This window comes from Electrophorus electricus, chromosome 1 (assembly GCF_013358815.1).
Source record: "Electrophorus electricus isolate fEleEle1 chromosome 1, fEleEle1.pri, whole genome shotgun sequence".
NCBI classification, from domain to species: Eukaryota; Metazoa; Chordata; class Actinopteri; order Gymnotiformes; family Gymnotidae; genus Electrophorus; species Electrophorus electricus.
Window position 1 is genome coordinate 2308569 of NC_049535.1, and position 26562 is coordinate 2335130.

The window sequence follows — 26562 nt, forward strand, 5'->3', positions numbered from 1 at the left end:
AATGATACTGAATGCATAACATCCCTAGGCCTCATTCTACCTTTTTTATAAGGACCTGACGTTTTGCGTCAAAATGGCTATGGCGTCAGGGCTATGGCGAAGGACATTCCTCTCAGGTGTCTAGAATCCAAACACAATGTAGCTATACAACAAAAATATGAAGAAACTGCTCATTACAAATTTTAAAAGATTGCCCATTTTGTCCCCTTTGTAGGCTCCTCTTTTCCATAACAGCAGTACTGAAATCAAACAGCGGCCCTTGATATGAAATATGCATAGTGGTCTCGGACAGGCATATTGAATCTTTCAGAGCTAATGAACATGCTATTATCGGTGAGACACATTTACATATCACATTAAGGACCCTCTTAAAATATTTTTTCTTCATATATTTTATGTAATTTCGAGTAATCAAGATTGTACACGTCCATTCTCTTCACACAATAATCCTGTCAGTAGCTGCCAAAAGCAGGGTGAGAAAAGGCCAGCGAGAAGCCAGGAGCTAAGAAGAGAAAACGGCAAGATGAGGTGAGAACAGCATCCAGGCAGGGCAGAGATGACAGAGCTGCTGCGCTATGCGGGGGGGGGGGGGGGGGGGGGTCAGGGGTCAGGGGTCAGGGCCACATGGGAGTGACCTGCGTTCCTGGTTCTCATGCATCAGACAGACAGGTTCCAGGACACTGCATCTGGATCAGGATACGATCCAGGCACAGCCTTTCAACCCCCACCCCTACAAAGTCTGCGTAAATGTATTATGTATGAAAAGAGCGGGGAAAAAGGAGAAAAAAAACCATCGACAATGTGGTGTTTGTGGCGACACCCCTCTCCGTGACAACCTCGCATGGCAACCCAGGGCCGGGGGGTGGTTGTGCAAGGGCCGAGCGGAGGGCGGGGCTTGAGTGGGAGAGCTAGTCTGGGTGTTGGCGATGGAGTTGGGGGTGGAGTCCAATACGGGACTCATGGGTGGAATGGCCTTATGACTGAAGTACTCTACCACCTGCTTGGGCACCTCAGCCAGGACACACTTCGCCAGGGCAGCGGGAGCAGCCTGAAAGAAAAGAGAAAGAGAGAGAGATGAAAAATTATGGATTGAAACAATGTGGACATCATTAGGGTAGTAACTACTAGGACCGGTAATGCTACAAAACAAAAACTGGATGAGAGCCAAAAAAATATGCAGAGAAGCACTGAGCGTATAATGAGGGACTGCATATTGGTCACGATATTCTTCAGAAGCAGGTCGGCAGGCGTGCCTGTAGAGTTAAACACGCGTACAGAAGTACAGCGCTGGCGATCCAGGGAGCGGGACTCACCGTTTTGAAGTCTCTGAATGGCACAAACTGCACAATGTCCCTCAGAACGGGCTCGCCTCTCGGAGAGCGCAGGACGCCGTCATCACCGTCTAGGATCTGCATATCTGTGAAGTCGGCATTCCCCACTCCCACTATGATGATCGACAGGGGCTGGTATGAGGCGCGTACGATTGCCTCCCGCGTGTCCGCCATATCGGTCACCACCCCGTCCGTGAGGATCAGCAGGATATGGTAGCGCTAGAGGAGGAGGAGGAGGAGGAGGAGGAGGGGCTTATCCGTCTGGGTATGAGCACAGCACGCTGCCAGCCAATGGGCTAAGAGGAGATGTGCTCGGGAGATTACTGGCCCAAATATCCCTGGGGTGCAGACGGTATTGAACATGGAAAGGCAGCGTGAATTCTCCACAGAGCTCGCGTGGTGCAGAACGTGATCACCTACGGAGTGAGGGCGACTGTGGTGATTAAATAATAAATGAAGATCATAGCAAGAGAGAAAGGGCTGGAAACAGAGTCCAGAGTGTTGTGCAGCTCGAGGGCAAGCATTTGACCTTAAGATGGTACGGTGGCGTTACATTAGATGATTTAATGGAATTCGAAATTGATTTTTGTGATGCTTAAAAACTAAAAATTGTCACCTAAAGCCAATCAGTTTAAATGCAAAAATGTCCTGCTTAATTCCGTCCTTGGACTGTACTGGCAAAGGTGAGAGTCCAAGGAGCTTACAAAGGGGAACAGCAGTGTGAGAGCAGGACAGGGAGGGCGAGGACACTCACGGAGGCGTCTTTGATGGGCTCCTTCCCGGCTGCCTGCCTGGCTATTCTGCTGATGATGGGAGCCACATTAGTGGGTCCATAGAGCTGGATCTTGGGCAGGCAGCTCTGGTAGGCTTCTACCACCCCCTGAATTTCTAGTTAGAGATGAGACACAAAGAGAGATGGGGAGGGGGGGGGGGGAGAGAGAGAGAGAGAGAGAGAGAGAGAGAGAGAGAGAGAGAGAGAGAGAGAGAGAGAGAAAAAAACAAGGAGAGGGAGACAGATAGAGAGAGAGGAGACAGGAATCAGTCCATGTTCGTCGCTCCCTGAAAGGTGCACCATGGGCTTTGGCAGAACGCACAAGGAAGAGCGACATGAAATGTCCCTTCCTGCGCGGTGCTGTGAGAGAGATGGAGAAGGAGCCAGATTCTCCTCAGCTCCTGACTCGTTTCTCCCCGGTTTCTCAGGGGATTCAAAAAAGCAGCCGAGAGGAGGTTAGTCCAGACCTGTGGAGATGTTCTCTTCCCTAGCAACTAAAATTATGCACATTTTAAAAACACCCCCATAGCATGAATTGCAAGCTATGGTAAATGCAACCCCACTGCCCAAACCTTCATTATAAGTGCATCAAAAGTTCATCATAAGCTTGTTCTCCTTGAGTGGTTTGGTCTTGTATGAGTTTGCAGCTCATTGATAAAGGACTATTTTTCTTTGTACCTTCACATTCATCATCCTCTGGATTGAAGTTGATGGCAAAGTCATGTGACACCTAAGTACACAAACAAACAGAAAACAAACAGAAAACCTGGTTAAACTCCAAAGAGAACAGGGCTTTGCAAGACTGCATTGCATTTATACCTAAAGACCAGCGCCTTCAGTAGAAGCCTCACAAGAAGAAAAACTCATTTTCCACAACAGAAGTTTCAAGGTCATAGCTTCAATAACAGAAAAAAAACCCCAGCAGTTCACAACAAATTCTGCAGTGGTTGTCTGCATGCAAACGTTTCTGCAATCTAAAGCAAAAAAGGGCTTATTGCACTATAAGCTTGCCACCTATGTCTGTGTCTAAAGCCAGAAGAACGGGGAATCAGGCTGGTATATATAGTGAATGGCCTCTTTCATGACATTTTATGATGTTTATGATGATAGTGGTCGTTTTATCTTTTTTTTTCTTTTTCTTTCTGTTCGCTCACACTCTCCTGCCTAGGCAGTCATGCCCTGAGCACTAGTTTGCCTTGTTCTTCAGACCTCTTCTCCAGTTAAAACGTGTCTGACTGCTCTCTGGTCTCAGTATCCAATCTGCCTAAGCAAACCTACTTGTGGGCAACAGAAGTCCTGGGACCTCACACTGTTAACAGCTAGGCTGGTTTATCTTCCAGCTGGTCTCATTTCTGTGGCTAGTCGGGTATGCCAAACCTCAAAAAAGAGCTGTGAATTAAAAATAAACCATAATGTGAGTTTCCAGTACTTTGATGAGTGATGGTCAGTGTGGACCGTGGCATGGTGGTCATCTTAGACTCAGCCTGGTGGTGAATATAAAGATGACAGGTTTGGCCCTGAACACACACAACACCAGTAGCAGAGTGCCACTGTGGCCAGAGACATGGACCAAGAGCAGGAGACAACAGGCGAATCACCCGGGGAACGAACACACGCTCTTTACCTCATAGTTTGGTGGAATTCGTGCGCCAAAGCCCAAGGCTGAGAATCTCTTGTCACTGTGAGAAAGAAAAAAGGCAAATTTTCAATTTCTTTAACCTTCTCAGGTTTAACAGAAACATCCAAACCACCCCCACCCCTATAGCAGAGTGCAACAGGCTTATGGACTCTGTATCCAGGGCAAAACTGCTTATTCCGCTATGTCACATACTGTACATGCTGGCAGTCACTTCAACCACTATCATTACCACAAGCCTTCATCGCGCCTTGAGCAAGAGGGTGAGCGAGGGTGTGCTGTGCTCGGGGCACACGTGTCACGGGTGCAGTGCTCTGTGGGGGTCCTTAAGGACGTGTAGAGGAGACGGGGGGAGGATAGGGGGCGTCGCTCCTCTCTCAGCGGACTGCCTCTCCCCAGAAGGTAAGGGAAGCCCGAGCAAATGCAGTGGAGAGGGTACAGCATAACCCAGGCACACCGGGGAGGGGTAGTCCACTGCGCTGAGGTAGTCATGGAGCACTCTCAGAGGTGAGACATCCACAGCTCCAGACGGAAGAACGAAGACGGCTGGGGGCTGGGAGTCCCACCAGTACTGTGATACAGAGCACACGCCTGCTGCCAGGGAACATACAGAGAACATGTTTACTGAAAGAGGACTCAAACCTCTCAGTGTCATCTTCTCCCTCGCCAGCGTATGATTAGGCATGATTAACGGCTCCGTTTAAGGAACCGGGAGTATGATTCCAATCTGGGTGAAGTGAACGTTCTTCACAGCACAAAGCTTGTTAGGTGCAGTCCAGCAGATTAAATTATTCTGTTCACATCAGTAGCAGGACAAGGTTTCAGCCACTTAGAAGTTGTTGATTTTTTGCATTTTGGCTTTTTTTGGGGGGGGGGGGGGGGACCCGGGGTAGGAAGGCATCCATTTCTGACACCGTGCAATCTCCACTACATTCTTCATAACATCATCTTAGCCGTGGACGTTAACAGGAGTAATCAGCCGCGCTAATTTATTTACTGTAGCGGTGAGATGCACCCAGAAGAGAACTATGGGAAGCACCGTTGTTCAGAACAATCTTCAGTTTATTCCCCTTTCTCCGCCAATCCTCCACGGCTTGTTATAATGTACTTACCCTTCCCACTTACCTCATTTCAGACGCAGTTACGATAAGAGCCAAAGCTAATCCCACAAACCTCACCTCCATACCCTCATTCCCAGGGATAGGAGGATCTGTTCCCCACACCATGCAATGCTCTGAATGATTTGTTTGACAGACCCGCGGCCATGAGGAGGAATTACAACGTGGCTCGTAGCGCCCAAGAGTCGCGCTCGACCCACAAACGCGTTCTCGCACGCATGACTGAGAGGCGAACTGCTCTGACAACCGTGACAGAGAACTCCTACGCAGAACTGTGCCATCTCTGCCTCTCCAGGTTTGGCTGTCAAAACGGGTCACTGAAGAGCTAAACTCATATTTGGTCGCCATAATCCATTTGCTCAAGGGTGTTTGAACAAATGTGCAGCAAGTGCAATTTAGAACGCAATCATAGCAGTGTGTTCTAGCAAAATGTCGTACTAATTTTTATATTTAAACCCTAGTTGGCTCTTTTTTTCACCACAAAAAAAAAAAGAGTCTCTCACACATACACACACACACACACACACACACGCACGCACGCACACAGATAAAGCTCATCACATCACTGACAGACACAAAACACAAGCTGTTGAGTCACTGTGTCTCCGGGCTCAGGCACTCCAGAGGACATCTGTCTCTCCAAGCCAGGAAGCAGAAGTGGTTTTAAAAGCCTTGGTCAATTAAGGAGAGAAACACAAGAGCTTTTCACACGCTTCTACTCTGCTCGAGAGTTTACTCACACAAAATGCACTTCCTTTTCCTCAACAGCACTTTCCACAGTTCCTCGGAGGGAAACACGCCATGGAGTCTCTAGTGGCAGCCATGGGGGGGGCGCAGTGACTCCCCACAGGAACGGCTGTGACTCGCTGCTCTAAGAGGGCTGATTCGGCATCTAATGAACCCCATGGGGCAGGGGGGCGACCCACAACGGGGCCAAGGAGGAGGCTTGCAGGGAAATCAGTCTTGAACTGCACTTACTCTGATAACAGAGCAGAATGAATGCGAAACTACAAGCTTAACGCTGACGCATTTAGATTAGTTAATTATTTCAGTCTAGTTGGTGAGTCATCGTGTCAGGGGGCACATGGGCCGTTAGAACACACACACACACACACACAAACACACGTTTAGGTACACAATAAATTAGCATGAAGAACTGAAATATTAAATCTTCAACCATTGAAGATTTAACCATGAAATATTTAATATTCAACCATTTCACTGCGAGTTATACTGTGTATGACTATGTATGTGACAAATAAACCAAACTTGAAACTTGAAAATCTTAATAATAATCAGCACATACTCATATCTTGCACAACAAACTATCATCCGAGTTCATTTAACCCTGTAATGGAATGCCATTGGCAGTCATTAATGTTTTTGCCCTTCTTTCCGCATATGCAGAATGCACTAATCAGATGGGATCTGATCCATATTTCCACCTGCACTATCCGAACAATAAGGAAGAAAGACACAGCACAGCCTGGAGGTGAGATACGGCTCTTGGCCCAGATGAACCCTCCAGTCTGGGAACCTCAGGACTTGCCAACAGACACGCAGGAACGTTCAGCAAGCCAACAGAACATGCCAGAGTATTCCCAAGGGAGTATGATTTGGGGAAAGTGAGTTTTACATTCATCTGACGCTTTTATCCAACGCAACTTACAATTATGACAGAGCACAACTTGAGCAATTGAGGGTTAAGGGCCCAACAGTGGAAACCTGGGAGTGGCGGGGCTTGAACCAGCAACCTTCAGCTGACAAACCAAGTACTTTAACCAATGAGCTGCCACTGATTTTATATGTAATGTATCTGTCTGTATCTGTCTGTAAAAAGAGAAATGTTTCATGTATAAATTCCCCAGCCATATTTTGTTTTCAATTAACTTTATTTGACGACAAACCCAGAATCAATCTTGCTTTTAATAGTGGAAAAAAAAATCAATGTCATTTCCTTTTTCATTTATTTGTGATGTTGCAAAACAATAATTTGTGAATCCACTAATACATGATCAATAGCCAATTAAATTTGGTCCAAGTAGCAACACGGAAATGTGTGGAGTGGCTGTCCACAAGACGGCATCCTGCAGTGCTGGACACGCTGAGTCTACAGCGCAGCAGCACGAGACAGCTGTGAAGACCAGCAACAGAGCTGCTAATGGGAACCTGATAAATATGGAGATTTGACTGGACAGGGCGAAATCTCATTCTCACTTATTTCTCACTTGAGTGTGGGTGGCTCAAGAGAGTGTGGGTGGGGGTTGGGAGAAAACAAAACAAAACAAACAACAACAACAAAAAGTTACTCCATCACAGAAGCATCACCATCTTCATCCGCCAGGTGATCCGCCTGGAGTGTGTGGTGGAGCTGTCAAGCCATGCAGCTGGAGCTGGACAGCCACCTAGCGCGGGTGGGGCTGGAGGCCTTCGAGGGGATCTCTGGTGCAGCCGTCTAGCTGTCCGACCTGAACTCATAGTCCATTCTTCCCTCCATAACGCCAAGTGAACACCATTCAAAAAGACAGGTGACCAGAATTAGGCCATGTTTTGGTCTGCTCCGTTAACAGGGACACTCTTCTTTTTAAATGGCGGAGCGCTTTTGTCTGGCCCTGTCACGCTGAGACAGATCTCATTACGGCCGTGTAAGATGCTAATTAGCTGGCTCCGCTGAGATCGAGTTGAAGAACCTCAACACAAAGTAAGCTAATATTAAATTAGCCACTCTGAGACCAGGACTGCCACCACGAACATCAAAACAAAGGAGGTCAGGGGAAATCAAGACTGAAAGCCCGTAACTGGAAAGGCACCGCACACAGAGTAATAATCAGTGCTCAGGCTGAGTTTAGGGCAATGCGAAGCTCAAATCTGCTCTGGGTGGCCCTCACCCAGATTACGCTGTCAGACTCGATAAGCAACATTCCTGTCTGAGACACAGACTCAACGACACGGTCGTTCTTTTGCTGTCATCTTCTCCGCTTCCTCTGTGGCCAGGTGCTGTCCAGTCCGGAAGTCTTTAATAAACTCCGGTCCGCTGGCACAGGGTCAGGCCTGGGAGCCAGGGCCTGGCAGTGCCACGGCTTATTACAACACGGCTGGAGGGGACAGACGCAGGCTTGTGCCTCCTCTGTCATCTGATAAAACAGCCCGCCAACACCTTCCAAAGCTGTCAGAGAGCTTGGAGCTCATCGAGTTGCAGCTCCAACAGAAGCGGAGATGGCAGCACTAACAGCAGTGTGATGTAGAGGCAAACAATGTCTCAAATACCAACGGGGCCTCCAGCCAAGCTAACTGGAGCTCTCCCGTGGGCCTTGCCTCCTGCTTGCCATGTGCCTGGGCTGTTTCACTTAGTCTTGTTCTGTCAGTAACAAACACTTCACTGCCTTGACACCGAGTGACGACCCGAGCTGCACAGTGCTGACCCTCTAACAGCTGCATGCGCTTTGGTTCCCAAGACTCAGCAAAGCAAGCAGTGGAGTGCATCTGTTATCCGAAGCTAAAAAAACCCCCAGCAGTATCCACCACAGTCAGATCTGATCCATCCAGTACAACCCTGGTCAGAGCACACATCCTCCTCTGAAGGTCATCACTGAAAGATCTTCCCTACATTTTATTAACTCAAGCTCAGATGATGCACAAATTCAGATCTGGGATTAGCGGAAAGGCCAACATATGGTTCCGTTTTCCACGGCAGAGAAAAGAACCCCTATGATGGGGAGCACTTCTTCCCTGAACACCATCTTGGACCTACCTGTCATAATCCTGGCATATCTCCCCTACAGCTATCAGAGCCTTCAGGTATTCGTTCGGCTGGTACGGGTTGATATAATGCAGGGAGCAGCTATTGCGTGGGTCACCGTTAGATGCCGTGAAGTCAATGGCAACCTAGAGGAAGAGACATGGCACCAGACACATTGTTAAAACGTAAAGGTGCATAACAAGTTACTGCCCGCATATGTACAAGCAGGAGTTATATTTTTAGAACTCCAGCTCAGTAAATAAGTTCTAATATGCATCGCCGCTAATAAGCGTCACTGCGGTTTCCAGACTCAAATTAGTCAGACTAAAGGCCTTCAGGGAAACCCACATGACAGACTGAAATATTGCCAAAAATGCATTCTACATGAAAATAATGCTACACAAGACTGTGCCATTTATAAGCAACAAATTAGCACTTGCGCTAAATATAAAATGCTGCACAAATGCAAAATATGCGATGTGCAATGATCCGGAATGTGTGGAATAATTACAAAGCAAATGCAAATCAAATTTAACTGCTAACCTCATTACATCACCTGTTACTGTGGAGAGACTCCCTCAGTGACTACCACAAAGTTGCATCACTATCATTATAAGCAACCTCTTGAATATAAAGAATATGATGATCTATACCGGCCATCTCTTCCTCTCCTTATGAATACTTCCTTTTTAATATTTGGATCTAGTTAGTTCCTCCTGGCATGTGGATATAAGAGCTGCAGAATGGTCAGGAAAGGGGCTGGTTGAGATTTTAATTCACTCAGGACACGGCCTCGAGCAGAACACAGCTGTGCAACAATGATCCCATTCGCATTCAGCGAGAAAACCCAAAGCAGTAGCTAGCCAGTAGGGAGCACGATAAACAGACAAATGCAACCTAGCAAGTGTTGTAACACTGAATAAACATATCATGCATATCATGACAAAGGCTGGTGTGTAATGCGAACACCAGTGATTAAAAAGCACTTTTCTTGACGCTAAAGCAGGCATCTGTTTTATTTTGTAGAGCGCACAAAAACCGAGGTGGCAGCGCAGCAATACAAGTGCTCTTATATGTAGTGAACGGTCTCCAAATAACTTTTTTTTTTGGGGGGGGGGGGGGGGGGGGGGGGTTAAGTTTACACAAAGATGCAATATTCCAGTTCCAAACTTACTGTAAAATGGATCTGGCATCCTCCCATAATGTAGTCCAGGAAGGAGTACACTCTGTGAAGCTGTGGGGTGAAGAGTTCAGAATGAGGTTGGGAGGGAACACGACGATCTGCCCGGCTGAGGTGCGTGTCGAGGAGGCCGCGTTATCCACAGCTAGCCTACGCTGCACAGTCCCTAGAATCTCAGCTTCATACGTACACTTAAAACGACGTGGTCTAAAAAACTGAGATCATCAACGCATGAACTGTTTCTGTAACTTCTATTAATACCCTGCCAACGTTTGGCTAAGGGAATGCAGTCTAAACAGGGAAGATACAGCTACAGTGGGAGAAAGGGAGCTTAGCATGATCAAGAAACACCACACATATAATGGCCAAGTGATGCAATGCACAGACAGAACTATTTGTACATAGTGTCTTTAAGGCTGTTCATCCCCGATGGGTTTAAATCTCTTGGGAAGATATCAGGTAAAATTACATAACAGGAGGTGGGAAAGAGAAGGTATTAACATATGACAGGAACCTGGGAAAAACAAGGCTAAAATTAATGTAATGTAGTGTAATGTAACAATGTTTTATCATAGTACAGCAGGAATGAAAAATATCTTTTTTTGTTTACACCCACACACAAACATACACTCACCACACACATCCAGGTATGTACTCTCACTCCTATGTACACACACGCACAAACACGCACACACAGAAATGTTAAAGAGAATTCTTGGTTCTCAGATACCATGAGCGTGTATTCGTTATTAACACACTAGCACAACAAGGTCATAGCAGACAGGAGCAGCTCTGTGAATTAAAAGTGCTCCTTTTTAAAATGACGTGGAAAGACACAGCATTCAACTGCCCCCCTGGTGATTTCTGAACCTGTTTCTCAACAGATATTCACCACACACCTCCATATTAATAAGACGTCAACGTTTACACATCAGCTTTCAGCGTGACAGCAGCCGTGGCTCCTACCTTGAGATCAGTGAGAATGACCAAGCCAGAGTTCTTGTAGTTCTTCTTCTTTAGTTTGTATTTGGGGTTGACACATTCCCATGTGACCTTGGAAAGGAGAGACAGAAGACAGGCTAAGCCTTGTCAGGGATACTGCAGTGAATTCACATTTAATGTACACACACACACACACACACACACACACACACACACACCATTGCTATTGCATTTTTTATCCACTTTTTCTTCCCTGCAAGAGAAAAAAACCCCATCCGTGACGCACAGCGATGCTAGGTCATTCTCTCACTGACCTTGTTCCCTGCAGATACTTTCTGCATTTCTCTGAATGTGGCATAGAACTCGCCGATGAAGTCGTGCTTGCCCCTGGAATCGTAGTCCCACACTAGGCACTGCGAGTCGAACCCAGAGCAGTTCATTCAGAAACATTAATCAGCATTTTACTTATTTGTTTCTCTTATTGTTGCTAATTCGTTCACATTCACGCACCCTTAATTTCCGGTCCTCATCACAGCTGCACAGGGAGATGAGAGAGACTTTAAATGGCTCCCATACGGGATTCAGGTTGTTCTTAATTACCTGCAAGAAATATTAATATTTTACGTGCGTGCAGGGAGCTGAGTAACAATAAGAAAAAAATATCTAATTTTTCAGCGAAGCGGTGCAGCTCACTTCTGTCCTGTGTATGAGCTGCTCCGTGCCGTCATCGTTGACCCGGTATATCTCCAAGAATGGGTCAGACTTGCTGAAAACATCCTAAAACACAGGTGCACAAGTCAATGTGCGGTGGTTTGGCAAAGAATTGAGTGGTTCAAATTAAATGGCACTTCACAGTAAGAGCCTCTCAGGTAGGACCGTGTGTGGCTGGAAATTGAATATAGTCTGAATATAGATATAAGATTGAATATAGTCTGCTCCTATTTGTCACAGCTCAGTGCTGGGTGTGCTGGCTCTGTTTTTTTTGCTCACAGCTGTGACCAATCAAATCAGGAAAACTGATGCAACGCAATCATTTGACATGAGGGTTTGAGCCAGCGCTCTGAACATAGCCTTGGTAATCAATCAAAAAGCTGGGGCAATTGATTCTGGAACTCATAGAGTGCATGTCCATAAGTGTATGACAAAGGACGGGAGAGGACAGGGTGAGAGAGAGAGAGAGAGAGAGAGAGAGAGAGAGAGAGAGAGAGAGAGAGACAGGAAGAAGGAGGTGAGTGTGAATGAGCCATTTAGTATCCTCCTTTTTCCCCCACTGCATTAGCCTGATATATCCCCCCAGCGACAGCAAAAGAAGGAAGTAGCCCTCACTATCTGGTTGTCAAGGTAACATCTCATCGGCGGTCTGAGTGCTGACTGATGCAGATGAGTGGCTTGTCGATGTTTAGTCCCAGTCCTGGACTCAAAGCACCGTCTTCTGGCACTCCGTGTGCCATGTTCATCAGAGGATTTTTAAAATTCAATCCACCATCCTTCATGCTGCGTGAGAAGGTCTCAGACAGCATTAACCCCAAAGATCCCAAAAGTCGTAATGACATCATTAGGGGAGAATTTTACGGCTCATTTATCTTCTCATATAATCCGTGGTCTGATGATATAGTCCTCGGCGCAGTCTCTAAAGACACAGTATTTCATTTGGGTGACAGTGAGGTATCAGGCAATTGAAGCACCAAGAGGCAGGTGTGCTGAAAAATGTCTGCTTTATCTCTTATTGAGAAAAACAGCAAGTAGTGTAAAGTGCTTAGTTCTCTCCATTCACGATTCCTATCCTCCTTCTAATCTATTAATAAAATTCAAATCAGATTCTTGGGCTTCAAAACAAAGATAACAGACCATGTTAGGGAAGCAATAATCACGGCAATTTAAAACCGAACCACTAATGCATCCATTCTGCTTGAGAATAATGGCAGACAGATCTGATCCAAAGATTACACCTCAGCCATTTTTCCACGTAGACATGAAAAAGATGCCATCTTGAGTCTATAGCTCATTTCCTTTGATTTCTGGTGAAGCTGCGATGGCACGACCAGTGTGAGCTACACACCACACATGGCCAGAGACACGGAGTTGCCTCCATTACGTTTAGCCGAGTCATTACTGTTTCACAGAGATCCCCACTAAAGAGGATTGATCAGCATCAATAAACATAGTAAATGACTGTTAATGAACAGCCTATAGACCACAGAGCATAATCATTGGGCAAGTGATGTAGTAACACACATCCTCAGTAGTAATGGTGCTTCAGCCATGTCAGTAAAAAATAGCTCACAGAGAAAAGGTTCATAGCAACGCTGAACAACACCCAACCTGCAAAAGCATTATTAAAATAACACAGCTGACAGCAGAGGTCACAGACAAGGTGCATATGGATTTATTTTTATTTCATCACAAAATCTGATTTAGGGCGCCTCGTCGTCTGTCAGGCAAGCCGAAGTCAGCAGTCAGAGGGAACCAGATGAATAGCGCATGCAGGCTTCATGTCTGCTTTCATGATCAGGTAACACAGCAGCTCGGGGTGTATGACACACGCCCAGAAGTCGTGAGGTGTCTCCAGTGGAGAACAGGGGTCTCAGCTCAGTACGCGCCCAGAAGCCCTGGAGACCCACTGGTGGAAGTCAGGCTGGATCAGATTCACAGGAAGTTGTTCTTTCTTTAACCTGGCAGGGGTTTGCGTGTGAGTGGCATTCCATGTTGTGAAAGCGGAACTCTGTCTGAAGACTGACGTGGGCTGCCGGCCTCAACCACCGCTCTGACCGAGGAGCGCATGACACGCTCTCTCAGACATGCTGTAAATTCCAAAAACAACTTCCTGGCTTGCCTGCACGTGTCAGGAGAAACCGGAGACAAGAACTGCATCCGTGGGGTCTCGGAGTTCAAAGTGAAGAGATCAGCGATCTGTTGAGGTTATCAGCATGCTGTCACTCCATCTTGTTGGAGATGCATGAATTCAGACAGTGCAATGCTTAAGTGAATAAACAAAGCGCTGCATTTTTCACAACAGCAGCCCCTCACACACAAACATGACCCCAGGCAAATCGAGTGCGAAATGGCAAAATGTGAGTGCAAGAGCAAGCCGGCATGAAAGAGTAAGAGAGTGAGAGAGAGTGGAGTGGAGTGGAAAACACATACATGGAGCAGGAAGAGAGCAGCAGAGAGAAGGAGACAGATGCGACCCGAGCAGAGAAAGTGTTAGGAAGAGGGAGAGAGAGTGTCGCACACAGAAGCAGACACCTGCAGACAGCGAAGGGCATGGAGATCTTGCCCCTGGGACTCTGGGTGGCCCCACAGAGAGAAGCAGTCCTTTGCCCTCGCACGGTACTCGCATGGTACTCGAACGGTACTCGCACAGCCCTGCTGCTCTCTGCCCAGGGTTGCATCAGAACTCCAGGCCATTAGCATTACGTGAGGCACAACAGCCACAGATACCTGTCTATTTCCAGACACAACAGCCATAATGGCTATTAATTTGGTTCTAATGGAGTATCATAAACTTCAATCAGAGTCTATTAGGCTTCCTTGTAGATTGAAAAGACTCTTTCTGCAGTGCAACCAGCCCAGAAATCAGCAATCAGATGGGGGGGGTGGGGGTGTGAGTGAGATCAGTCGCCTCCAAAAGCCCAACTGAATAACAAAAGGGGTTGAGGATAAAATTGCAATGAGCAGGTGTTCACCCACGAATTCAAGGCGCAGACTTTTGAAGTCAATTTGACAAACACGTTTTCTTACCTTATCATCCAACTTCTTGGCACAAAAGGAGAGCTCAACGTATCCATTATTGCCAGAAATTTCTTCTGCATGAATCTTGGGAGGGGGGGGGGGGAGGAAAACCCAGGGCAGTTTATTTAATACTCTATGTGCATTATATATTTAGCTAGGTTGTAAGCCATGTGGTGGAGATGTAACCTTGTATATTCTTCAGATACATCGTGAGAGAGCAAGCTTAAATCACAGTGCCACCGCTGCATTAATGAGTAGTCAACCACAATCATTGGGTTCCCAAAGGCAAATGGTATTCCTCTGAAAGGATTAACCTAATTCTCTGTACTCATTATCTCTACTATATGAATATATAATATATAAAAAAAGTAAATAAGTAAAGCAAGAATTTAATAACACAACTGCATAACTGTTCCAGCTGAAACTGACAGACTCCACTGACATAAGTCCCACACAGTAGCTGCAACAGAACTGGACTTATTTCTGTAACAAAATGGAGGAAGTATAAGGATTGTGCTGCAACTGTGCCATTAAGATGTATAAGAACTGCAACAGATTATGGATTATAGCAATTAATTTGGAATAGATAATGGATTATAACAATTAAACACTCCTAAAATTAAGAACAAGTAGTTCTTGTGATATAGGCTAATCATCAGGTACAACAGCCCCTAAAATCAAACATTTATAACAGCAATCTGAAACAGAGGAACTAGATACTATTTTTAGTAAAATGAATTTTTTTTGAAGGATTAAGAATGAAAATGATTTGGATTATTCACATGAAGTAAAAGAGAGTGTCAAAGACTAAAGGAGAAATATTGTTAGAGAAAAAAGCACAAATCCCAGGTTCCACCAGAGTCTTTAACATGGTTCCACCACCCCACTGTCTAGTGATATTTACTTTGTGTAACTTTTAGAGAGAAGTACAGAATGAGCAAGAGAGCAAGCAAAAAGCAAGAAAGTACTTTCGTCAGCAGTAATTTTCATAAACCCTTCTATAACTTGGAGACATTTAATGAGGGAGAACTTCGAGTCTATAGGTCATTAACATGCATGTTCAAAAGACAGGAAAAGGCCAACTGCCTTAAACAGGTCAAGTGCAAGCTCTGTGATTGGCTGAGCCCAAACAGTGAGGGGGGGTCTTTCATGCAGCGTCTTCGCAGATGAAAATGGGAAATATTTTATGCTTTTTACAGATTTTTGCTGAGTGTGTTGAGTGGGGTTTTGTTACAGAGGAATCGGGCTGTGCAGAGGGGAAGCCATTTGGGACTGCCGAATGCAGCTGTGGTCAGAAAGTGTTATTGATATCATGCTATTTTTGGAAGCAAAACAAAAAAGGGCAGATTATAGCGTTAATATGCTATTGCTCTCCACCTGTCTGAAGCTGGAGACATCTTAAGAGGGTACTATTTATTCCCAGAAATATATTTATTATCTGTATAAACAAGGCCTCTGGCCTGAAAAGAGTTATAGATCTGTAGTAATGTTTTTTTACAGCCACTGCAATCACAGGGACTTGCGGCTTCTGTGCCGCAACACTTGCACTCCCATTCCAACTTATTAACGCATTAGTTAAAGGAGCCAGTACACCTTCGCCAGGTGCGTTCTCTTCTAAACGGAGCGCACGCATGACAGATGGTGCTTGATCCTTTTTTCCCCAACTCCCAACCTCCTCCATCGTTCTCTGGATAGATGAGACACTTAAACTCTTATCAGTTGTTTTGTTTTTGTCTCTTAGCCATTCGCAGTAATCTGCTTGTATGAATTAATAAATCAAAACCGACGAAATTATAATTACATCTGACGCACTTTCTGAGGAAAAGATTTATACCTCTATAACAGAACAGAAGTAAAATGACAGAGACTGTTCAGCATATGTTGATAATATTAATAACAATAATCTTAATATAATGGCAGCTGCTATATATTGCATCTAAACTGACAGCAGTTATAGTTATATATATATATATATATATATATATATATATATATATATATATATATATATATATATATATATATATATAAAATACCATAATTGAAAGCTTTAACTTACTGTAATTGTAGATTTCCCAGCATATTTTCCATATTTCAATAACAAAGGTTTCATCATCTTCTTCTGAGCTACTATCTGTTGACAGATTTTTTTAAAGCACTTATTTAAGGTGAACACAAAAAAAACAAAGTTAGGGTTTACTGACAACATACATGCAAAAACAGAGGATGACATCTCACCTGTCCAAGTGTGCATTCCACACCACCCAGGAAGTCGTCGTCACGCGTCCCAATGCTGTGGGTCCCGTGAATGTCATAGACCTCGAAACGCAGTTTCTGCACCTCCTCGAAGTAGTAGTCCAGCAGCAGCACCTTGGCGAAGACCGGGTTCAGGTTGCTCTTGATTACCTCCGTACGATCCAGCTGAGAGACGGACAGGACAACAGTGACCGGATCGCTCAGTTCTGCCAAAATCAGACCCATTGCCACACCAGCTGCTCCGACGAGAGCGGATCTGTCCTGGTGAATGCTAAAGATTGTGGCTAACTGGTCTGTTTTAAAACTATGCGCCTGAATGGAGGACACTGGGGATACCAGGAAAATTAGGATTTTATTGCTCTCATATTCATGCACTTTTTCATGATTTTTAAATTGACTGCTTACTTTAGATAACACCAGAAATGTCTCACTATAAATTATATTTCTTTATGGTTTAATGGTTTTGCTATGCTGTGACTGAGGCCTGAATGTTAAGGTCTCTCTCTCACACACACACACACACACTCACACGTTGAGTGCCACACGTAGACATGTACGAACACAAACACACACCCAGCTGAGATCATGCCCTTACTCTCGCTACGGGTTTATTCATGCATCAAAGCTCCTCCTTCACCTCCATCACCCTCCGCCCTCCTCTGCCATTGTTCACATGAGCATATGGAAAAATCACCGAAGCATGGCATCATTTTGAAGTAAACCTGTTGTGCTAAATCCTTATTCCACACTTACTCTGACCTTAGTCTGAGAGGGTATACGACAGCAAAGCTACTCCTGCATTTTCAGTCAGCATGTAATTCGTCACAATATGAGGAATATAATCTGAAAATAGCCTGAGTACGGCGAGCCATTTGTAACATTAACAGACAGACCTCCTTATTACAGTTCTAGAGTGGACAAACCAGTGTTGCAACAGGAATAGAACAGCACGTGGAGAGAGAGAGAGAGAGAGAGAGAGAGAGAGACACAGACAGAGAGAGAGAGAGAGAGAGAGAGAGAGAGAGAGAAGGAAGAAGTCCTGCCATCTGTGCTCTAGCCTTGGTCCATTTTAAAAATTATGCATGCAGGATAGAGAGAAGCAAGTCAACTTGGCCGTCAATATCCAAAGGGCCATCTGATAGGATCATTTACCACCTTCGCAGCAGTGAGGCTTGGTAATCAATGCCTGGCTAGGTAATCAATCTCATTAACAATCCTTGACGTCTCTGTTTTACACACATCAAGAAAAATGACACCTCTCCATCAAGCCTGTTAGAGTATGAGGGCTTCAGTTCCACAAAGCCACCTCTGCTATCCTGGATACCTTCCGATACGTGTGGCATCCGCATTATGTGATGGCTCTAAGCCTGTCAAATGTTCTGCCATGTCAACTATGCAGAACTCGGGAGACATATTCCCAATACACAGCCTTAGGCTTCTGCGAAAGATCCCACTGATAGGAGAGTAGGCAGCTCAGGAACAGACACGAGGGCAAAGGAATGGTGGGTAATCTGGCTGGATCGCTGGTGAACCAGAGATTACCACCCACATGAAGCTAAGCGAGGTGCAGGAATGGAAAATTAAGCCCTACCAATACCACTGGGTGCATTCGCAAAAAGGCACCAGGACGTCTTCTAAGACCGAAGGGTTGTGACTGAAGAACTGACCGCTACTGTAAAATTTCACTCGTGAAATGAAACTGCTAAACCGTCCAGCGTTCGCCAGGGTCAGGACTTGAGCCGGAGGGCCTTTACCATCCATTTTACTATTCCCCTGTTTTGTGTAGTGCTGAATGGGTCGTAGTGGAAAGGATTTGACATGCGGAAGCCAGAACCACGCCGGAGAGAGTTCACATGCCATATTCCCATTTGCTGTGAGGGCTGTGTACAATAAGTATATAAATAAATAAGTGACTGCAGCGGAAACGGGACACAACATTTGTAAAACAGACAGGTGCCTTAGTCAGTTTCCTTTATAGGGCATGTAGTAACACAAATGTATTAATAGCAGTGGAGGGACGAGGGAAAATAAGGGACTTATAGAAAGACAGAGCAAGAGAGGGAGAAAGAGAGATAGATGGGAGTTGTTTGCCCCTCTCAATTTAGCATTCGGTATTGATTTGTATGACAACGGTGCTTCCTCAGTGAGAGGTCAGAAAGGAGAATGGTAGACCGCTTAATGGGTCGTTTTGTCTCACCCAGCACCACCCACCCCCGCGGGCAGCGGCAACGAGCCCACGTCTCTGACATCACACGGTCCACTCGGGGGCCGTAAACCAACGTGAGCCCGCCAGTCCCGTGCGGTCTTCATCACACGCTAATTCTGCTCGGGTCCTTGCCGCCTGCCCTCTTCGCCGCGTTCTGTTTGGCGACATCTTCACGGGGCCTGACCGCTGCGCTGTCTGCCTCGCCCGGCGTTTGGCGACGCCACAGGGGTGAGCGCAGTGGCTCACGCGCCCACAGACGAGACGAAGACGCGAGGGCTCAGCATCCAGACCTGTAGATGCAGCAACTGTAGGCCTATGACGGCATAATCATGGATTGTGAACAACCCAAAGCACCACGTTTCACACTGAGCGGACTAGTGAGGTGACACGTAAACAACGCCTGCATACAGTGGAACTTCCTCTGGTTCCTTTGGACCATATACACTAGCTGGAGCAGTTCACCGTATAGAATAACCATATGGCTCTAAGATACCTTGCTTGTTTGCAGAGAAAAGAATATATCAGGGTGTGCAGAATCAGATGCGCGAGTGCATATGATCGCCAACATCCCCTATCCCAGGTAACCAGAGAACATATACTATGACCGAAATAAGCAGACATACATTTCTGTGTAGACCGGATTGATTGAGCCCTCTCGCCACACAAGTGTAAACTGATACACCAGGCCTTAGCACTGCAGACTGGTGCATTGTAACATGGGGCAGAGAGAAGTAATCCACTCTTTTAATCACTGAAGCACACATACATACACACAATTCTTTCCTGCTGCTAAGAGAGGAACTTTAAAAACAATAGACGAACAAATAAACAAAGAAGTACAAACAATACTAGTTACACCAAACACGCAGCCCCACTCTCAATGCAGGTCTCTCAAGGCAGTTATCTCTGCAATGACTCCACTAATAGACCTTTAGGAGCACATTCAAAGAGCATTACTGTGCAACACTGTTTCAGAGTGCTCTCCCCACCCAAGCCCAAACCCCACGGTTTCTACCACTAGCTCTACTCCAGTCACAGCAGATCAAAAGCTCGGAAGAAAATGAAGCCAGGCTGCATAATAACAACAGTCATCTGCTCTGGACCTGGTTACAATAAACAATCAAATATTAAAACAAAGCAGCGACATAAACATGTCTTAATTCAGAGCTACCAACAACAAGGGTGTAGAATGTATTATGAATGTTTTAATGATGTTTTATAATGCTATAGAATGTTTTATAATGCTACAGAATGTTTTGTATAATCCTATAGAATGTTTTATAATGCTACAGAATGTTGTTATAATGCTACAGAATGGTTTTATGCAATAATCAAATTCCCTGCTTGTTCCAATAAAGGAACATATACACTAGGAATTGTTTATATCAGCTATTAGCTGATGGTTCCATCACTCTATCACACCTAATTCAACACAGGAGGGGTTTGATTATGTGATAAGTTGCATCAAGTGTTACAAACAAAGGAAAACACTAAACTGTACAGTGCCCAGCAGGACAGGAAAGAAAGAATACTATTATCAAATGCAATTTGTTTCCTTATCATTCCTAAATGACGGTTTCCAACATCGCCAACTAAACACCAGAATGTCTGGGGGAAGAATGACATTGTCAAGAAAGGTGTTTTAGTAAAAGGCTGACATGATGTGAGAAATGTCATCGTTTGGTGTTCCAATGATGATGGCAGACACCATCGTCGGTGTCTGTTTTACATTCTCCTAAGAATCTCCAACATTGATTCGAACTGGACTGAAATTCTGTGGCCGAGAGGTTTGCACTATTTCTAGATTCAGGACATCACGAGCTGCCTCTCATTGACTCATTGACTCATTATTAATATTTCTGTTCATTTGCGGCACTGGAGGAAAAAAAAAGAAAGTAAGAGGACCTGTTTTTTTTTCCCAAAACACTTTTGTGCAATTACGCCTGAGCTGCTCAATTATAAATGATGATGCAGTAGCCACATAATTTGGTGCACAAGCAATTCCCTCATGGCATTCTGGGTCATTTTTGTTTAGGAGAGTTGCATTTGTCTGCTAGATTGGATATTGGCTATCTGGCCACTTAATGTTCTGCTGTGGTGCAATTAGTTGAATCTATTCCCCTGTTTGTGATTTCTGTCTTAACAAGGAATGCTGTTGTCCAGTCGAAATAATGACATGGACTGGTTCTGTTGCAATCGCTGTATTTTAAGTTATGGGTAATACATCAAAGCATTTCCAGGTTATGCATTCATGCTAAAAATTAATCCACACAAGCTTGACTTCCAGTCGACTGAAAACAGTGACGGTATGTTTGGAGATGAGAGTTTTGAAAACGGAGCCTTAACAGTAATTAAAATGTCTCCCCAGACGTTAGAGAAGTAGACAAAGGTACAAACCTTGTAAGTCAACGTGTGCTTTAACTTTGCATTTTATCTAGTTAGTTTTTGCACCTGCAAAAAGGGACTGAATAATTGGATGTTCCCACTAGTTAACCAGCAACATTATCTACTACTTTGTAAAACTGGGAAACCATGGTAAGTTATTATGTAAAAGGTTGCTATCATGGACTTTTTGTGTTATATCTCCAGATACTGTACGCATACACTCCTGCCTAACACTGCACTCTGCTGGGAGGTAATTTGCATCCATTATAAAAGATTTCAACCCACCACTTTTTAACAACTCTGTGTTGGCACTGTCAAAATTAATCATCCTCACACAGTGCAGAAAAGATAATGAATTCAGTTATAAGCAGAGAAGGAGTTGTTCTACACAATTAACATTGTTCCCATTTTAGTCACACTTCCATACGTTTTTACGAGCTCGGAACAGGAATGACGGAAATGCATTAGGCACTGGAAGGAAATTTTAAGCACTTGAGAGTGGAAAGTAGCTCAGAATGTCGTCTCTTCCTGGTTGGACACGGAGACTGCATAAAAATGAAGCTGATCTCTTCGTCAGTCAAACATTAACTCATCTTCCTCTCTTCTGCACACACACAACAGGTGCAATTGATGCGACGCTTAGTGATAGCTTGATGTGACACAATGATATTTCACTGGCATGAACACCAAATTCAGACAAGCGCTGTGAGACAAATTGAGGCACAGGTATATGTAGTTGTGGGCAGTCTGCTCCGGAATAGCCTGTTTCACATGAGCACCTCACAAAATGGAATTGGTATCGAATGAAAAAACAGACAGAGCAGCTCTGCTGTGGGTGAAACAGGTTCCTGTCTTCCAGTGGCTTCATGCTGTTCTCTGTGATGTGTTACATGACACAGCTGTTGGAATAATGGGGCCAGGATTAAGACTGCATCCCTCAGCCTGACACTCTTGTTGACAGCTCCTTCCTTAACTCACAGGGCTGTCTTCCAGCTAAGGCTGTGCTTTCAGATAATGTTCTCCTTAACCTGACTTCTTTTGATATGCAAAAATGTGGGTGGGCTTCACGTTTCTTCTCCAGCACTGCTGGGGAGTGACAATGCTTCCTCCAGATTCATTCACAGAAAGCACATACACCTCTGTGGACACATCCATGCATCCACCTGAGGTGGACCTGCCATCAAAACACTCAAAGACCAGAAGAGGAGCCCTGTTTTACAGTGTGAGGCAGCTAAATCTATTACTTGAATTAATTATTAAAGTAAACCACATGTTATACCCCCTCTAAGGTAGCCATACATCAGGGGTTGAACTCCTTATACTCTTGGCTAATTAAAATGCCACTAGAACTTAGACAAACGTGAGACAAACGTGGCTTCATGATTTAATCATGACCTCAGTCACCTTTAGTTGGCTGTATATCCTTCACAAAGAGGGAGACCTCGCGCGCTTACCTCAGTCCACTGTCCCTGGGCCTGGACCATGAGGATGACACACGGGTCAGACTTGTTGAGCGTGTCTCTGTCCAGCAGGGACTTGCAGGACACCCGCAGTTCCACCTTGGTGACACAGGCGGCAGGACCGCCGATGCCGGCCACGGGAGAAGTCGCTTCCTGAGACTCGCTCATTGCTGCTCGGCGTGGATGGACAACAACCGATCAGTGTTTGCAGACGCGGCCGTAGGGATCTTTCACTCTACAAGGGAGCAGCTCTCAAGCCAATTCAAAGACCTTCACTTGGTAAACAAGCCAGAGGTGTGGTCATCTCGTTCTCAGGTTTGCTGTGGTTGAAGTGAATGGACTCAGAACTAGCATATGGAGAGCTTTAGGTCTCAGAGATGCATGAGGTAGCTAATGCTACCCTCCACGGTGAAATCCTAAAGAGGAAAAAAACACAAGTATGATTCTGTATGCTGTCTTAAAATGCCAGACCTTTTTGCTTTGACAAATAATTGCCAAATTACTATTACATTGCTGAAGCAAAAATCGGTTTTAATGTTCATGTTATTGAGTACTTTCAGATTAAATAATCATTTTGCATGTAAAGTGACAATTCATCACTAAACTCGCATTGAAAGGTAACCTGTATGGCATCTGCCTTAAGGAGATGCTGTCATATGAATATCTACTTGTAAAAAAATGAACCAAAAAAAAAAAAAACCCGAAACAAAAATGTGATTGCAGACAGATGTATAACCACACAGAGGTGCTTTGAAGACGAAACAGCAATGTGAATCTTAACTAATGCCTTTACCGTTGCCTGGGCGGTTCCGTTTTGTGCCGACAACAAATGCCAAAATGCCGTTTCACTTGACCGTGCTGGTTGCCATGTATGCTGCACAACAGCCTTAATGACTAACCCTTTCATTTTGCGTCTCTTTATAGCTACTGTCAATAAATCGGCAACGTCAAAGACCCAAACCCGCAAACGAAGCAGCCAGCAAACGCGCGTGGTTGGATTTCAGCACCACAGCGCGAGGAAAGCTACTTGGCTGTAGTTGCGCGAGTTCGTTGAGGATACCGAGAGATCCAAGTTTTTATTTGCTGGGGTTTGGCGTTTTAAGTAGGAAACGGCATTCGAAAATCCAGAATCGCACGCCCAAACTATAAAAACACAACAAGACACAAAATGACAAAAGAATACACCCCCCCCCCCCCCCCCCCCCCCACTACATGTCCAACGTGTATTGTTGAAGTTTGCGCATTGATCGAGCTCGAGCATTCCTGATCATTTCCTCTGACTGCGTTCAAACCGCTGAAGGCTTCAGTCTTCCTCGCTGTCACTTGCGGGGCTATGAAAGCAGTGACGGCTAAACGGTAAATTACGGCGCACACCCTGCTCGCGCTTGGCTTGGCACCTTTTTCTGAGGACTTTTTCTTCCTCCAGCAGCTCCGACCGACCGACCAGTGCGGCGCCACTTATTACGCGCAGCCCGCGTGCCGGAACCGGGCGCGACTGGGTCTCCGCCTGGATTTGGATTTCAACTTCGCTTCGTGCTCATGGCCAAAGTCATTTACCGGTGAGTTAAACAGTACTATCCGGGACACGCGCCACTTAACGGCGAGCTATGCCAAGAAATCTCAAGAAGCCAGTCACTGATAGTTGTTAAACATTTGCAGTGTGCGCGTCGGCTCCTCAGCCCGCACAACGGGAAACCGAACCGAATTTAAAATTCATTCTTAAATCTTTGAAATAACACAGGGTAACAGATATATGAATATGTTCGTGGGAAGTCACGCTCACCTCCTGCTGACGCTCTCGGTGTATTTAAATCTTTCCTCCGCCGCAGGTAAAATGTTCCGAAACTCGGGCGCAGTCGCGAGCAGCGGCGGGGACGCAGGGCGCGAAAGGGAGTGAGATGCGCCCCAAAGCGCTTCTGCCGACGTAGAGGAGGAGGGCGGGGAGGGGAGGGGGGGGGGGGTCATGTGCCGTCATATTCCGCTCGAGGAACATAAAGGCACGTCAGACTGTCACTTATGTGACAGACTTGGTGTGAACAGGAAAAAAAACAACAACTCCCCTAACTGACGTCAATTCAGAAGAGTCGACAAGAATCAGCGTGCACGGGCGGACGTGAAAAGACAATTAACTGGAAGATGCATGCGCTGTGCAGCACAATCCCGAATGGGATATTGACTCTTGCAGTGCACATTTGTGTCCAGCTGAACTGAAATGGACAATGTAGGTGTCAATTCAGCACGGCGGATGTTGTGTTATAGTCTCATGGTGCTGGCTTGTTACAGCCACGAGGCTGATTGCACTGAGACGTCGCATGCTGCAATGGTAAATTGCTTGATCTTCGCGTGCAGTTTACAACGTCACTATCCAGGTAGCATGAATAACATTTGTTATTAAAATGCTCAATCTTCAACGTCATGGTCCGATGCTTTCCTTATGAAGAAGGAAATATTTCTAGAACACTAAAACCTGCCTTACTTAAAGGCCTTTGCTTTAAATTCTAGACCACACCGCACTGTGGAGAAAAAAGCTGGACTCTCTCGTCACGAGTCAAATTTGTGAGTGGAGACAGTTGCAAATGATCGCATGCACTTTGGGCCCCGTGAGAGACAGACTGCAAGCTAGTTATGATCTGATTAATGCGTAAGAACATAAAGGTTTGAGAGGTATTAAATGTGTTTTATTTAAACAGTCCATGTGAATTACAAATGCACACGAACACCCCAGCCTGCATAGCTTACACACACTGAAAAGCTTCAAGGAAATGCACACATAACCCTGAGGTAACACTTAAGTAAACCCCAATCGCATCAACAACAGCAAGGGACTGTTACCGAGTCTCGTTTCCAGTTTATGCACACTGCGCACTGAACTATCCGGCGCTTATATAACCATCGCTCCCTGCACTGGAGGTGCGCTTTCGCGGGTCAAGTGCCTTTATACGTGACCTGTTAAAGTACTTTACTACTGCATTCCTCAAACCTCGGCCTACTTCCCTCTCTTAGCTAACAGGATGTTAACAAAGCTACCGCTCCCATTTTTGCACTGGAAACTGGAACTGGTCCACGCCCCCCCCCCCTCCCCCTCCCCCCGAGAGGTGACACTGAGGCCACTGCGCGGCTGCCAGTTTCAATCAGGTGATCTTAAATTTACTTGCTTTCGCAAATGGCGATAGTCGTATTATTTGCCCGCATACACGCAAACCAGATTCTTGGAGGCAACTCTGATTAGTTAACAGTTCTTATAGTTCTGAAGGATGCAAAGTGCGTATATGAATTACGTCTAAATTTCGCTGGCTGCTATTATAAAGACGCCAGATTCTCAACATTGACAGCGGTATCAAGTTGTTTGCCAAACGCTGGATATTTATCAGTATACTCAGACAGAGCCCTGCCTCCGCCACGTCTCACCTCCTGCTGGAGGCCACGTGGGGATTCCGCGCTCGCGTGGAGCAGCAGAGCTCGCGGAACCATTCCAGACCATTCCAGCAACGCCCTGGTGCATATGGACAAGATGCAGGGTCGCCACAAGAAAGGCACCCGTGCATGCGACAGCGCCTATAATTAAAGCTACTTGTAGCGAAGGCATGTCATTCACAATGTTAGACTGTATTATAGCGTCCTTCCCAATGATGGACTGTAATATAGCGTCCTTCACAATGTTAGACTATTATAACGTCAATCATTGTGAATGACGCTATAATACAGTCTAACCTTGTGAATGACGCTATAATACAGTCTTTCACTATGTTAGACTGTATTATAGCGCCCTTCACAAGGATGGACTATTTTAGCGTCATTCACAATG

At 45.4% G+C, this 26562-nt stretch overlaps 1 protein-coding gene and 1 long non-coding RNA gene across 4 annotated transcripts; one reads left to right on the forward strand and one right to left on the reverse strand.

Moving 5' to 3' along the window:
• Positions 1–599: 599 nt before the first annotated feature.
• On the reverse strand, positions 600–24634 carry cpne7 (copine VII). 3 transcript variants are annotated; one of them, XM_027012481.2, is made up of 16 exons: positions 24541–24634; positions 22752–23173; positions 16689–16871; positions 16510–16584; positions 14460–14534; positions 11412–11495; positions 11229–11318; positions 11033–11131; positions 10743–10829; positions 9771–9830; positions 8609–8742; positions 3728–3782; positions 2782–2833; positions 2086–2219; positions 1314–1550; positions 600–1048 (listed from the first exon to the last, which is right to left on the reverse strand). In XM_027012481.2, exons 2-16 carry the CDS (start codon positions 22923–22925, stop codon positions 731–733), a joined length of 1857 nt encoding a protein of 618 aa, XP_026868282.2. In that variant the 5' UTR covers positions 22926–23173; positions 24541–24634; the 3' UTR covers positions 600–730. The 3 variants fall into 3 exon arrangements, with proteins under 3 accessions (XP_026868282.2, XP_035387814.1, XP_035387811.1); XM_035531921.1 differs by lacking the exon at positions 24541–24634 and adding an exon at positions 24155–24177; XM_035531918.1 differs by lacking the exon at positions 24541–24634 and adding an exon at positions 23551–23615.
• Positions 24016–24677, forward strand: LOC113578933. Its single transcript, XR_003410809.2, has 3 exons — positions 24016–24113; positions 24187–24316; positions 24587–24677. It is a non-coding gene; the product is annotated as an uncharacterized LOC113578933 (long non-coding RNA).
• The last annotated feature ends 1885 nt before the right edge of the window (positions 24678–26562 follow it).

What these genes read in the sequence shown, in the direction of transcription:
- cpne7 (XM_027012481.2), bottom strand. Translation starts at nt 22,925, where the DNA reads ATGAGCGAGTCTCAGGAAGCGACTTCTCCCGTGGCCGGCATCGGCGGT. An exon ending in ATGAGGACCGGAAATTAAGG is followed by an intron (nt 11,132 to 11,228) that starts GTGCGTGAATGT and finishes TTCGACTCGCAG; the next exon opens with TGCCTAGTGTGGGACTACGA. An exon ending in TCATTCTCACTGATCTCAAG is followed by an intron (nt 9,831 to 10,742) that starts GTAGGAGCCACG and finishes TTCACCCCACAG; the next exon opens with CTTCACAGAGTGTACTCCTT.